The sequence below is a fragment of the Nematostella vectensis genome, chromosome 6 (genome assembly GCF_932526225.1).
Source record: "Nematostella vectensis chromosome 6, jaNemVect1.1, whole genome shotgun sequence".
In the NCBI taxonomy this organism is placed as follows: Eukaryota; Metazoa; Cnidaria; class Anthozoa; order Actiniaria; family Edwardsiidae; genus Nematostella; species Nematostella vectensis.
The window spans coordinates 1,121,692-1,133,685 of record NC_064039.1 but is presented as its reverse complement, the minus strand read 5'-3'; the positions used below and the strand labels follow the sequence as shown (position 1 = coordinate 1,133,685).

At 40.1% G+C, this 11,994-nt stretch overlaps 1 protein-coding gene across 4 annotated transcripts; it reads right to left on the bottom strand.

Moving 5' to 3' along the window:
- Window positions 1-527: 527 nt before the first annotated feature.
- On the bottom strand, window positions 528-10,897 carry LOC5510548 (D-2-hydroxyglutarate dehydrogenase, mitochondrial). Of its 4 annotated transcripts, none has more exons than XM_001630945.3 (16): window positions 10,577-10,897; window positions 9,775-9,881; window positions 9,262-9,339; window positions 8,994-9,034; window positions 8,825-8,905; window positions 8,492-8,591; window positions 7,792-7,885; window positions 6,766-6,823; window positions 4,944-5,032; window positions 4,562-4,655; window positions 3,910-4,040; window positions 3,571-3,648; window positions 3,417-3,485; window positions 3,022-3,130; window positions 2,658-2,741; window positions 528-2,169 (listed from the first exon to the last, which is right to left on the bottom strand). In XM_001630945.3, the coding sequence occupies exons 1-16, from the start codon at window positions 10,769-10,771 to the stop codon at window positions 2,009-2,011; spliced, it is 1,569 nt and encodes a 522-aa protein (XP_001630995.3). In that variant the 5' UTR covers window positions 10,772-10,897; the 3' UTR covers window positions 528-2,008. The 4 variants fall into 4 exon arrangements, with proteins under 4 accessions (XP_001630995.3, XP_048585463.1, XP_048585464.1 ...); XM_048729506.1 differs by having other exon boundaries at window positions 9,775-9,895; window positions 10,577-10,708; XM_048729507.1 differs by having other exon boundaries at window positions 9,775-9,834; window positions 10,577-10,707.
- Between the last annotated feature and the right edge of the window lie 1,097 nt (window positions 10,898-11,994).

The following is an 11,994-nucleotide window of genomic DNA, read 5'->3' as shown; positions in this document are numbered from 1 at the left end:
TTTGACTTATACACGGGAAAATTACTCGATTCTGATTGTCTGAAAGTGGAGATTTTAGGTAATTAATTGGGGTATTACTAGATGCTGATTGGCTTACAGACGATTGCACTATAGAAAATTCAAATAGCAAGACGTCTGGTATATTTCAACCGTTAACCTCCAAACCACGACCATTTTGGAGACAAATCTTTTTTGAAAATAATTTCGGAAACCATATGATCACCTATACTAATGCGTAACGGCTATGCTCGGCACACTGGTAGAGGAAAAGACATTTGCAGTGCTACCTTGACTACCAAGACAAAGGTTCAAAGAAAAGTCAGACAATGAAACTGTCACGGTAGCGCGCGTCGCGTTGTGATAGTTTACGCAGACATTTCTGTCAGATACTTGTTAACAGGGTGTTGCCAGAGTCCCTGTGGTAATGACCAATATCTGATCTCCTCGATCTTCTCATCCAATAACGCTGAAGGAAAAGCAGCTAGCGAGAATGCCATTATTGTTACGGAATAGATCATGGCGAAAAATAGCTAGAGCGGTTTGTATAATCAATTTACATATATCGCTAAAAATAATTTGTCATTCAAGATCCTTACACTCTACTTTGTCATTGCTTATATTAAGGTCCTTCGTTAACGGGGCGTTTTTAAAAGTCCCAAAGTTATCTGTAACAGGGGACTCGATTAGCATTTGACTGCGAGACAAATACTAGGAGTCAGAGAAATAAGATGATATTAATGGCAGGTAGCAAGGCTTACCAGGGTTAATGTAAAATTGCGCTATTCGTATGTCTTGCACCTGTTGCACAGTAGTGGTCTTGTGCGCGTGTTTAGATTACCGTCATGTGAAGTTTAGAATGGCATCTCCATAGGTATACGCGTTGGTTCAAACGACGCTTGTTAAAATGTTAACTATAGAATACAGGGCCAACGGGACTTCACACCTTGATTTCTATAGGGGAAAATACCGTTTGGGTCCATCATAGCCTGCTAGATTACCGACTTTAGGGGCTGAGAATACCGTTTAAATACAACATAGCCTTAAGTCTCTAGATGACCGTCTTGTAGGGGTTAAGGATGCCGTTTGGGTCCATCATAGCCTTAAGTCTCTAGATGACCGTCTTGTAGGGGTTGAGAATACCGTTTGGGTCCATCATAGCCTTAAGTCTCTAGATGACCGTCTTGTAGGGGTTGAGAATACCGTTTGGGTCCATCATAGCCTTAAGTCTCTAGATGACCGTCTTGTAGGGGTTGAGAATACCGTTTGGGTCCATCATAGCCTTAAGTCTCTAGATGACCGTCTTGTAGGGGTTGAGAATACCGTTTGGGTCCATCATAGCCTTAAGTCTCTAGATGACCGTCTTGTAGGGGTTGAGAATACCGTTTGGGTCCATCATAGCCTTAAGTCTCTAGATGACCGTCTTGTAGGGGTTGAGAATACCGTTTGGGTCCATCATAGCCTTAAGTCTCTAGATGACCGTCTTGTAGGGGTTGAGAATACCGTTTGGGTCCATCATAGCCTTAAGTCTCTAGATGACCGTCTTGTAGGGGTTGAGAATACCGTTTGGGTCCATCATAGCCTTAAGTCTCTAGATGACCGTCTTGTAGGGGTTGAGAATACCGTTTGGGTCCATCATAGCCTTAAGTCTCTAGATGACCGTCTTGTAGGGGTTGAGAATACCGTTTGGGTCCATCATAGCCTTAAGTCTCTAGATGACCGTCTTGTAGGGGTTGAGAATACCGTTTGGGTCCATCATAGCCTTAAGTCTCTAGATGACCGTCTTGTAGGGGTTGAGAATACCGTTTGGGTCCATCATAGCCTTAAGTCTCTAGATGACCGTCTTGTAGGGGTTGAGAATACCGTTTGGGTCCATCATAGCCTTAAGTCTCTAGATGACCGTCTTGTAGGGGTTGAGAATACCGTTTGGGTCCATCATAGCCTTAAGTCTCTAGATGACCGTCTTGTAGGGGTTGAGAATACCGTTTGGGTCCATCATAGCCTTAAGTCTCTAGATGACCGTCTTGTAGGGGTTGAGAATACCGTTTGGGTCCATCATAGCCTTAAGCCTCTTCATCATCTGCACAGCCTCCGCGGACTTGGACATATGAATGTAGGGAGCCTTCTTCAAGCCGAGGCCGTGTTCCGCGCTGATGCTGCCGTGGTGCTTAGCTGAATATTACAGAAACGATATGTCAGAAGCTGCGAGATCTGTACAGAATTCCAAGCCTACTGTTTGCACGGTAGCCTACACTGCTGCAATTGTCCCTAACACCGCTTGCAGAGTCGGGCTGTTTGGGTACCCGATATGACGAAACTTGTGTAAAATAAATGATAGGTGGCTAGCAGATGGTAGCGCTTGGTAAGTGCGATGTAAGTAAAAATAGATATGAAATAAACGGTAAAAAGGTGGATAAATTTTACAGACGTTTCGAGGCTACCACCCCTTCATCAGTGTGTTCATCAGCACTTGACCCGATTCGGCGTGAGTAAAGGCAGTTGCTTTTACGTGTGACACGCGTTTGTTTTATCTAGAAAACATTTTTCTATCCATGGAAATGACCGAATACACCTTTCTTTTGTCGTTATTATTTAGACTTCTTATTGTGCCTATATTTATACCACTATTGCAATAAGCGGGAGAGACGGCCACCCCTTACCTGTCCACTCGTAGACGAAGGGCTCGATGGCATTTAGCACTTCCTTGTTATGCTCTGGAGTGGTCACGTTCAGGTGGAGATTACCTACAGGTGAGACCCAGTAGTATAGTGTGTACAGAATTTGAAGGACCATTTTGGGGTTGCATTAATCACCTTGTGCTTAGGCGTAGTCACGTTCAGATGAAGAATCGCTTTAGTTTGAAGCAGTGATTCTTAGTAGTATATAGCGTATAGACTTGTCACATTACTGTTGGTCATTAAATTTGTTCTCAGTATTTTGAATTCATATTGAATTCATTCGTATTTTGAAGTTGATTACGAGATTGTGAATGATTACGCCGGGAGTAAATGTATTATACTGTACCATCCCCAAGGTGTCCATAGCCCACGACATTGGTGGCTTTGTCGCCTAATCGTCCTCTTAGATCCTCCACTAGGGTGTAGAGCTTGTCAAGCGGCATGGACAGGTCGTACTGTGAAGTTAAAACAAACAGCCACCAAGTGCTAAATATACATTGGCACTTCAAAATACGCAACAAAGAAAAGTGTCCGCTTGAGGCTGGTTTCCATATGATGGAGACTCTTCTGCGATTGGGTGTGATCACATGAAAACCACTTCGCGGTAAATCCCATACTCGGCCCAAAGCCGTCTCTGTGTTACTTCTTGGACAACCATCAAAAAGAGGCTCTCTGTCCCCCACCCCCCCCGTACACATTGTTGTCGCAAAAAGAGTGAAAAGAAAGGCTTTCCAGGCTTACCTTGTAAACTTCTCCTTCACGCTGTAAGCTTTCAGCAATACTTTCGCGAAGTTTCCAGACCTCTGCTACCTGTTAGGGACGATATAAATATAGAGATTAATAAATTGATAAATGGAATGCTGCGTAGTCTTGAATACAGTAGGAATTCCCTCACCTTTGACAGGTCAGTGACAACTGTACCATCGTTGACGATCTTACTGTTCATGGCTCGTTCCAGGAAAGCATTTAATTTCTAAAGAAATTTGTGAATAGGCTAAGATAGAATCTCCGTTTATCTATAAGCTATAGCTAGTGTTCTTTAAAGGTACCATATCATGAGTGACTTTTAAATGTTTGTGAAAAACTTATTTATTATTCGTAAAATTATAACACTTACAAGTTCAAGTGAATGGCGCAGTATTTGCTATTCGCCACCCTATACAGCTAATCGTCACCACCTCACGAAACACGCCCCTCCCCTGAGCTTCCACTGCAGCCACACCCAATTCCCTACCTCCTCATCGTGGGCACCATTCGATCCAGATGTCTCAACCAGCACGTAAAAGGGATTGGAGCTGATTGGGTTATGTAGATTAAGGTTCTTATTGAGCAGTCTCATGCAGTGGTGGTCCAAGAACTCACAAGCTGAAGGACATATAGGCATGGCTTTGTGTCAATACAAGCTGAAGGACATATAGGCATGGCTTTGTGTCAATACAAGCTGAAGGACATATAGGCATGGCTTTGTGTCAATACAAGCTGAAGGACATATAGGCATGGCTTTGTGTCAATACAAGCTGAAGGATATAGGCATGGCTTTGTGCCAATACAAGCTGAAGGATATAGGCATGGCTTTGTGTCAATACAAGCTGAAGGATATATAGGCATGGCTTTGTGTCAATACAAGCTGAAGGATATATAGGCATGGCTTTGTGTCAATACAAGCTGAAGGATATATAGGCATGGCTTTGTGCCAATACAAGCTGAAGGATATATAGGCATGGCTTTGTGTCAGTACCAAACTGAAGGAATCTAAAACTACCATAACCTAAAACACATTTGAGACAAAAGCATTATTTACACATAAGGTTATACATTGTTTAATTCTGTATTTAAAAAAACATACAGTAAATACCTATGTCCTGGGTAATGCAAGCTCTTCATACCTGAAAGAATTTCTCCAAGCATTTCTCTTGCCATCTTGAATGTCTCCAAAACAGTTTTGTAGCTATCACATCCAAAGAATGAGACACTAATTGCCTGTAATTTGGAAAGAAGCAAAACGCCTCAATCTCATAAATCTCAAACTCATAAAATTGGGAAGAAAAAAAAAACACCACAAATGGATAAATTTACATCCCAAACTAAGTTTATTTCATGAATTAGAGCAATAAGATATAACTAATAGATGTTTATTTGCGTGAATTCATATGTCCTTAGAAATCCTTCACTGACGCGGGTGGGAAGCCTGTGCCTAATAATAATCAAATGTATACCTATTGTAGTAGTCAATAGAAAGGGCTTGATTAAAATCACACATGGACATACATTTGGCCTTTTGGGAACAAGAATTGATGCTTTGGTGACAATTCCTAAAGTTCCTTCTGCTCCAATAAATATTTGCTTCAAATCATAACCTGTAAGAAAAGACAAAAGTTGTTGTTGGCAAATTACCATATTTAATGTTTAGATCATGCCTCTAAATAGATGCATTAAAAAATGCCACAAATTAGATTTTTGAAAATGTCAATAGACATCGCCTTTCCAATGTATCTATGGTATTACTTTACTATTCCGAAATCCTCCCAAGTAAATCTCCCTCAAGTAAACAATGTACTAAACAAAAATGTCAGAAACAAAATAGGAGTATACGATCTAAACAAAGTCTCTCCTAAATAAACAGGGGACACCTCAATCAACATATGAATGAACAATAACCAGCATTATCAACACTAACCAGCATTATCAAAACTAACCAGTACTATCGACACTAACCAGTATTATCAAAGCTAACCAGTACTATCAACACTAACCAGTATTATCAACACTAACCAGTACTATCAACACTAACCAGTATTATCAACACTAACCAGTACTACAGTATCAACACTAACCAGCATTATCAACACTAACCAGCATTATCAAAACTAACCAGTACTATCGACACTAACCAGTATTATCAAAGCTAACCAGTATTATCGACACTAACCAGTATTGTCAACACTAACCAGTACCACAGTATCAACACTAACCAGTATTATCAACACTAACCAGTATTATCAACACTAACCAGTAGTATTGCCATTAACCAGTATTATCAACACTAACCAGTAGTATTGCCATTAACCAGTATTATCAACACTAACCAGTAGTATTGCCACTAACCAGTATTATCAACACTAACCAGTAGTATTGCCACTAACCAGTATTATCAACACTAACCAGTAGTACTGCCACTAACCAGTATTATCAACACTAACCAGTAGTATTGCCATTAACCAGTATTATCAACACTAACCAGTAGTATTGCCATTAACCAGTATTATCAACACTAACCAGTATTACTGCCACTAACCAGTATTTTCTACACTAACTAGTATTATCGACACTAACTAGTGTTATCGACACTAACCAGTATTTTCAACACTAACCAGTACTATCAACACTAACCAGTATTATCAACACTAACCAGTAGTATTGCCACTAACCAATATTATCAACACTAACCAGTATTTTCTACACTAACTAGTATTATCGACACTAACTAGTGTTATCGACACTAACTAGTGTTATCGACACTAACCAGTATTTTCAACACTAACCAGTACTATCAACACTAACCAGTATTATCAACACTAACCAGTAGTATTGCCACTAACCAGTATTATTGCCACTAACCAGTATTTTCTACACTAACTAGTATTATCGACACTAACTAGTGTTATCGACATTAACCAGTATCATCGACATTAACCAGTATCATCGACATTAACCAGTATCATCGACACTAACCAGTATCATCGACACTAACCAGTATCATCGACACTAACCAGTATTATCGACACTTACCAGTATCATCAACACTAACCAGTATTATCAACACTAACCAATAATATCAACACTAACCAGTATTATCAACACTAACCAATATTATTGACACCAACCAGTAACATAAATTCTAACCAGTATTATCGACACTAATCAGTATCATCAACTCTAATCAGCATCATCAACACTAACCAGTATTATCAACACTAACCAGTATCATTGACACTAACCAGTATCATCAACTCTAACCAGTATCATTGGCACTAACCAGTATCATCACTAACCAGTATTATCGACACTAACAAGTATTATCAACACTAACCAGTATTATCTTTACGCATTGATGAAAGGCAATCCACAATGGTGCCATCAGCCAGTACCTAGTAAATGAAAACACAGAAAAATGAAAATGAAATGGGATAACAGAAGCACCAATGTCCTAGTGTGTAGCATGCAAACCTCTCACTGCTGTGGCCCTTGTTCAAATCCTGGCTCTGGAGGACACTAAACAAGGGGTCTTAGGCCAAGTAAAAAAAAATGCAAGTATCATCCTGATAAGATCAAAAAGAGAACATGCAGCCCTTTGATTTTTTTTCCTTGGATTATCAAAGATTTTTACGACTCATAAAGGAAATTTCCGCGATGTTGCAAATGGATGAAAAAAAATTGTAAGAAAAGCCTTGAAACGGGATTGTCTGCCTTCATTTCAGTGCCCAGGCACTGCTAACAAAATTCTTTGAAAATCTGAGGAGCAAACAGTCAAAAAATCACCAAAAATAACTAAATAAAAATAAAAAATATATTGATGCAACCTGAAAAAGAATTTGGGCAGGGACAATAAACATGTCTTTCATTTTACTTGGCCTAATCTCTTTAAACTGCATCAGACTAACCTGAATCTAAGGGGTTTGAAAGAAGCAGTGGGGAACCTAATTTAACCCTCTGGCTGTGACCACTGTCAGTGACGGTGCTTACTAACAATACACACAAGGGGGCACTTGATTTGGAGCCTAGCAAATCTGTTGTGCTTTCCACACCAAAACCATCAACAACAGAATGCTCTTAAACACCATCCATTTTCCTTGAGTGATGCTGACCATATGCAGAATATGATAGCACTTTGAAGCAAAACCAGACTTCTCCACAGGAGCCCAGACAGCCAAAATCTTGATAGTGCCTCCTTGTACCCATTATTCAAACTACTGTACATACTTTACTTATTTGTATATTTCCGTGGGGTCTGCAGCCTCTTTTGTCCTTCATTTCATCAGCCTATGAGGCTTGTTTTATGCTTAGACTTTCAAAATGCTGTCAATTTGTGAATAAAAAGACCAAAAAGTAATGTTACCACTTCTAGTCCCAGGACGCTGCCATGTAGAGAGCCATAACGCAGCAGTCTAAGACCCCCAGCATTTGTTGATATGTTTCCTCCAATATGACAACTGTAATATGAAAAAAGAACACAGGTTACTGACCAAAGTTGTACCATGGGTACCGACTGGCCTGTGCGGCAAATAGATAGAGGCTGGCACTAAAAGAAGTCCAGAAGCAACACTATTGTTTCCATTCCATATTGGAGGAAAATCTCAAAATTAACCATTTAAAAAACAAAATGTTCCAATGAAAATACTGTGAAAGCTTCAACAAATCATCAGATGCAATTGGATGCTTTCTTCCACTTATCTTGTACAGATGACAAAATCTTGGCTAACTCTATCTAAATTTGCTTGTTTTTGTTTTTAAAAGTGAAATTTCTGTTAGAAAGTAACTTGCTCATTTTTATCAAGGAATTCTTTATATCCAATGAGATTTTAGCAGATTATAGAGATTTTAGAGATTATAGCAATGGGTGGAGCCCCCCTACATTTTTCCCTTTGTAATATCATATGAACCGTATCCTCCCTTCCCCAAACATACACAAAACTCCCTTGATTGGTCTCTGAAACTTGATTTTGCATGAAGTCATATGAGAGGCATGTCATTCTCAAAGTAATGCCTGAAGATTTTGTATGTTTAGTGATGTTGAATGTGTCGACAGTGTACTGTACCTTCCTTTGGAGCCCAGGTCCAGAGGCATCATGAATCCATGGTCAGACAGCATGTTATCCAGGTTTTCTAGAATGCAGCCTGCTTCACATGTCAAAATACCTGTAAACAAATATAAATAAAAAACGTTTGAATGTTGTAACTCACAATACTATGGGCATATTAATGTAAAAAGAGAAAAATATTTGAATCCCTATATGTACCAAATAGCTCCCATTTTTACCTCATTACACAACATTAACATTTAGACTTAGTGGGCTGAAATGCATAAGTTTGTTTACACAAAATGCAGGAAGTTGTAATCACACAGTTCTGATCGTTATAACAATCGTCACCTGATAAACTATCAAGGTTGATGACTTTGTTGAGGTTTGCCAACGAGAGGATGACCTCATCGAAAACAGGAACACTGCCACCTGAAAGAGTTGGGTATAATAAGATCATTAAGAAGCTGTAAATATATGACTAATTATCACTGTATGTTTGCCATAGCTCCTAGCTTACCAACTAAACCAGTGTTGCCTCCTTGAGGATTGACAGCGATCCTTCAAAATAAACAGTTCATAGAAAAAAATAAAATGACCCTCATGCAACAGGTGCAAAAATAAGATGGTGGCTGACTCAATGCATAGCATGAATACACTCTTAGTTAAAAGTAAAATGTTTCCTATCATGCAAAAATCATTACTACTGTAAGACAATTATGTACATATTCTAGGATTCTTTACCCAGTTCCCACACTCAAAGCAAACACTGAATAATTATCACTTACTTTCTTGAGTTACAGTATGTCAATATTTTAGAAACTTCTTCTGTCGTCTGGGGTTTAAGTAAAATTTTACTTTGTCCTCTACAATCAACGAGAGATGGGTATAAAGTCAGCAAAACATACTTGTTGATTGAGAAAAGGTAGAAGGTGGATTTAGAAAGTACTCATAATCTCAAAATCCCATCTCACAACTAATCAGAGCACACCAATAAATGAGCAATTCATCTTAGAGGTAAAAGTTTGGCTTTGTCTGAAAGGTGAGTGACGTTGGCTTCTTTGCAGATAAGCAAATTAATCAGGAACAATATATTGTCTTTATGCCCTAAAGCTAAGCATTTGACATAATATGTCAAATATGTTACATATCATGTAACAAGCTTTCAGGCCTTTTGAAAATATCACCTTCCATTATAAGTTACAAAGCCTGACATGTTTAACCTGCTAACCTTAGTAGCCAAATGGAAGACACATTACTTTGGGCAATCTTGTGTGTATCACTTAGATGAAAATCATTACCTGACTGTGTTCATCCAGTCAACATTATGAGGAGCAATATTATCAGCATCAATCACCACTCTACCAGGAATAATAGCCTCAAATGATGCAACATCATCATCAGTCACCTTATAAAGCATACCTAGAATAAGTGCCTTCCTTGAATTAGTGCCTCCCCCTAATAAGCATCCCCTTTGAACCAAAATGGTCAAAATAAGCACCTCCCCTGAATAAGCGTCTCCCTCCCCTCCCCAGGTTTTATGTAACTGAGTAAAATGTCTGTCATAATGTAGTTCTAAGAAAGCAGGAGCTCAGAGACTCTGGACAAGAAAGAGACAAATATTTCATGGATGAAAGTTTACTAAAAAAAGCTGCAGTACTTCAAGTTAATAATGATATAAACATTCTTTGGCCTTTGGTGCGTAATTTGCCCTTATGAATAAGCGCCTCCCCCGAATAGCGCCCTGTCTGAGAGTCAAAAATAATAAGCGCCGGGGCGCTTATTCGAGGAAACACGGTACCCCACATGAGCGTGTCCTCATACCTGGTATGGGACGGGTCACCTAATAACAATAACCAAGCATCCCCCCTCCCCCCCAATGACAAAATTGCGAAGCCTTATCAATCGGGTTACCACAAATAATTTGGCAAAGTACCTCGCAGCATACTTAATCTGTGCAGAGCGTAAAAGAGCCCAAGTACCCCAATGCTGGACTGCGTTTGTCTCAACGAAGAGCTGTGCTTGATAAAAGCAAGGGATCTGATCAAAAGGAAGGGGGATACACTAAAATACTGTTGCTGCTTGTTATTCTACGGATCATACCTCAGCAAATGCTCCTCTCTTGATTTGTGGATACCGAATAGAAGTCAGCTCTACTTCTGAGCTGAAATCCCGGCGAGCGGGGGGGCGCCATCTTGTCTTATGACCGAACGCCGTGATAACACGGACTGGAATTCGAGGAGGAGTAATACACGTGTAGCCGAGGCTTGCTAAGCATCTCCTCAGAACCCTTAACATCGCATTGTCATGGAGGAATAGCCTGCCGCCACCAAGATCAGTTAGAATATTTGCTAACTGGTATCGACTTGTACTTGGTTGGTTTTTAGTTTCTTGTAACGGGGAACCACAGGTAGCCCAATTTCACGGTGTACAACGGTGTGGAAAACCGAAAATACACAACCCGTGAAATTGGTATATAAGCATTATTAAAGAAAATCATTTTAGTTTTACTGGATTTCAATAAGCACCTTATCTGGATTGCCACATCCTTTATAATCTTCTCTCCCAACACAGTGATAAACAAACCAAAGGTCTCGGACTACCTGTGTGGGGCTTTTAGTGGGTAGGCTGTGGTATTCGCTTCGGGCGTTATAACATCATTTTTGATAAGTTCTGCCCTCGGGAAACCCAGGGTGTCAAGGTCACAGGCGCGAGAACAAGGCAGAACAAAGCCGACGGAGGGGGTAGGTGGCTCTCCTTCCTTTCTCTTCCTCTCTGCCCCCTCTTCCCCTCTGTCTTCCCGTTCCCGTGCCTCGTCACACTGTCCTCGACGCCCTTGGTACCCGAGGATGTTGCTTCGGGAATTTTTTTACCAGGCAAAATTACACGAGAGTCCGAAAAATTTAATGTAATGAGAGATTGTAAGAAATAACAAAGCCTAAAAAATAGAGCATTGTATGCCCTCCCCCCTCCCCCTTATGACAAGACCAGCTGATTCGAGCAAAAACTCGGCATATTAACACATTGACCCCTCAACCGGCCTGTACCGGCTTTGGGAAGTACCCACAACCCAAAAAAAATCATAAATTCAAAATAAACACAACAAGATGAAGATACTCAGGCATCAGTCTAAGGGATAAATGGTCTTGCAGATATGCATCCAACCAAGGTGTTGGCATCTACTCTTAAGCCAAATAATAGCACAGGTTCTTTGACAAATCTCAAATCGAACAAGGAGAGAAAAGCAGAATCACCCCTCTCAATAAAACGCTCAAAATACCACACAAGGGAGAGAGATCAGCAAACACAGCTCAAGACACAAATAGATACCTTTATTTTGATCCTCCAGGTACATTTCCTTGGCCTCAAAACACAATGTCCATTCCTTGAAGGATTGTACAACCACGAAAACATCTTTACGTATTGCAAAGCATTCTGGGAGATCCAGGGGAAAATTCACGAGGGGAGGGCCAGTCAACACTCCTCTCCCCAAAGTCAGATGTTTTTTTACCTTTTCACCC

What these genes read in the sequence shown, in the direction of transcription:
- LOC5510548 (XM_001630945.3), bottom strand. Translation starts at nt 10,771, where the DNA reads ATGTTAAGGGTTCTGAGGAGATGCTTAGCAAGCCTCGGCTACACGTGT. An exon ending in TTGTTCCCAAAAGGCCAAAT is followed by an intron (nt 4,656 to 4,943) that starts GTATGTCCATGT and finishes TCCAAATTACAG; the next exon opens with GCAATTAGTGTCTCATTCTT. An exon ending in GTGAAGGAGAAGTTTACAAG is followed by an intron (nt 3,131 to 3,416) that starts GTAAGCCTGGAA and finishes TTAACTTCACAG; the next exon opens with TACGACCTGTCCATGCCGCT.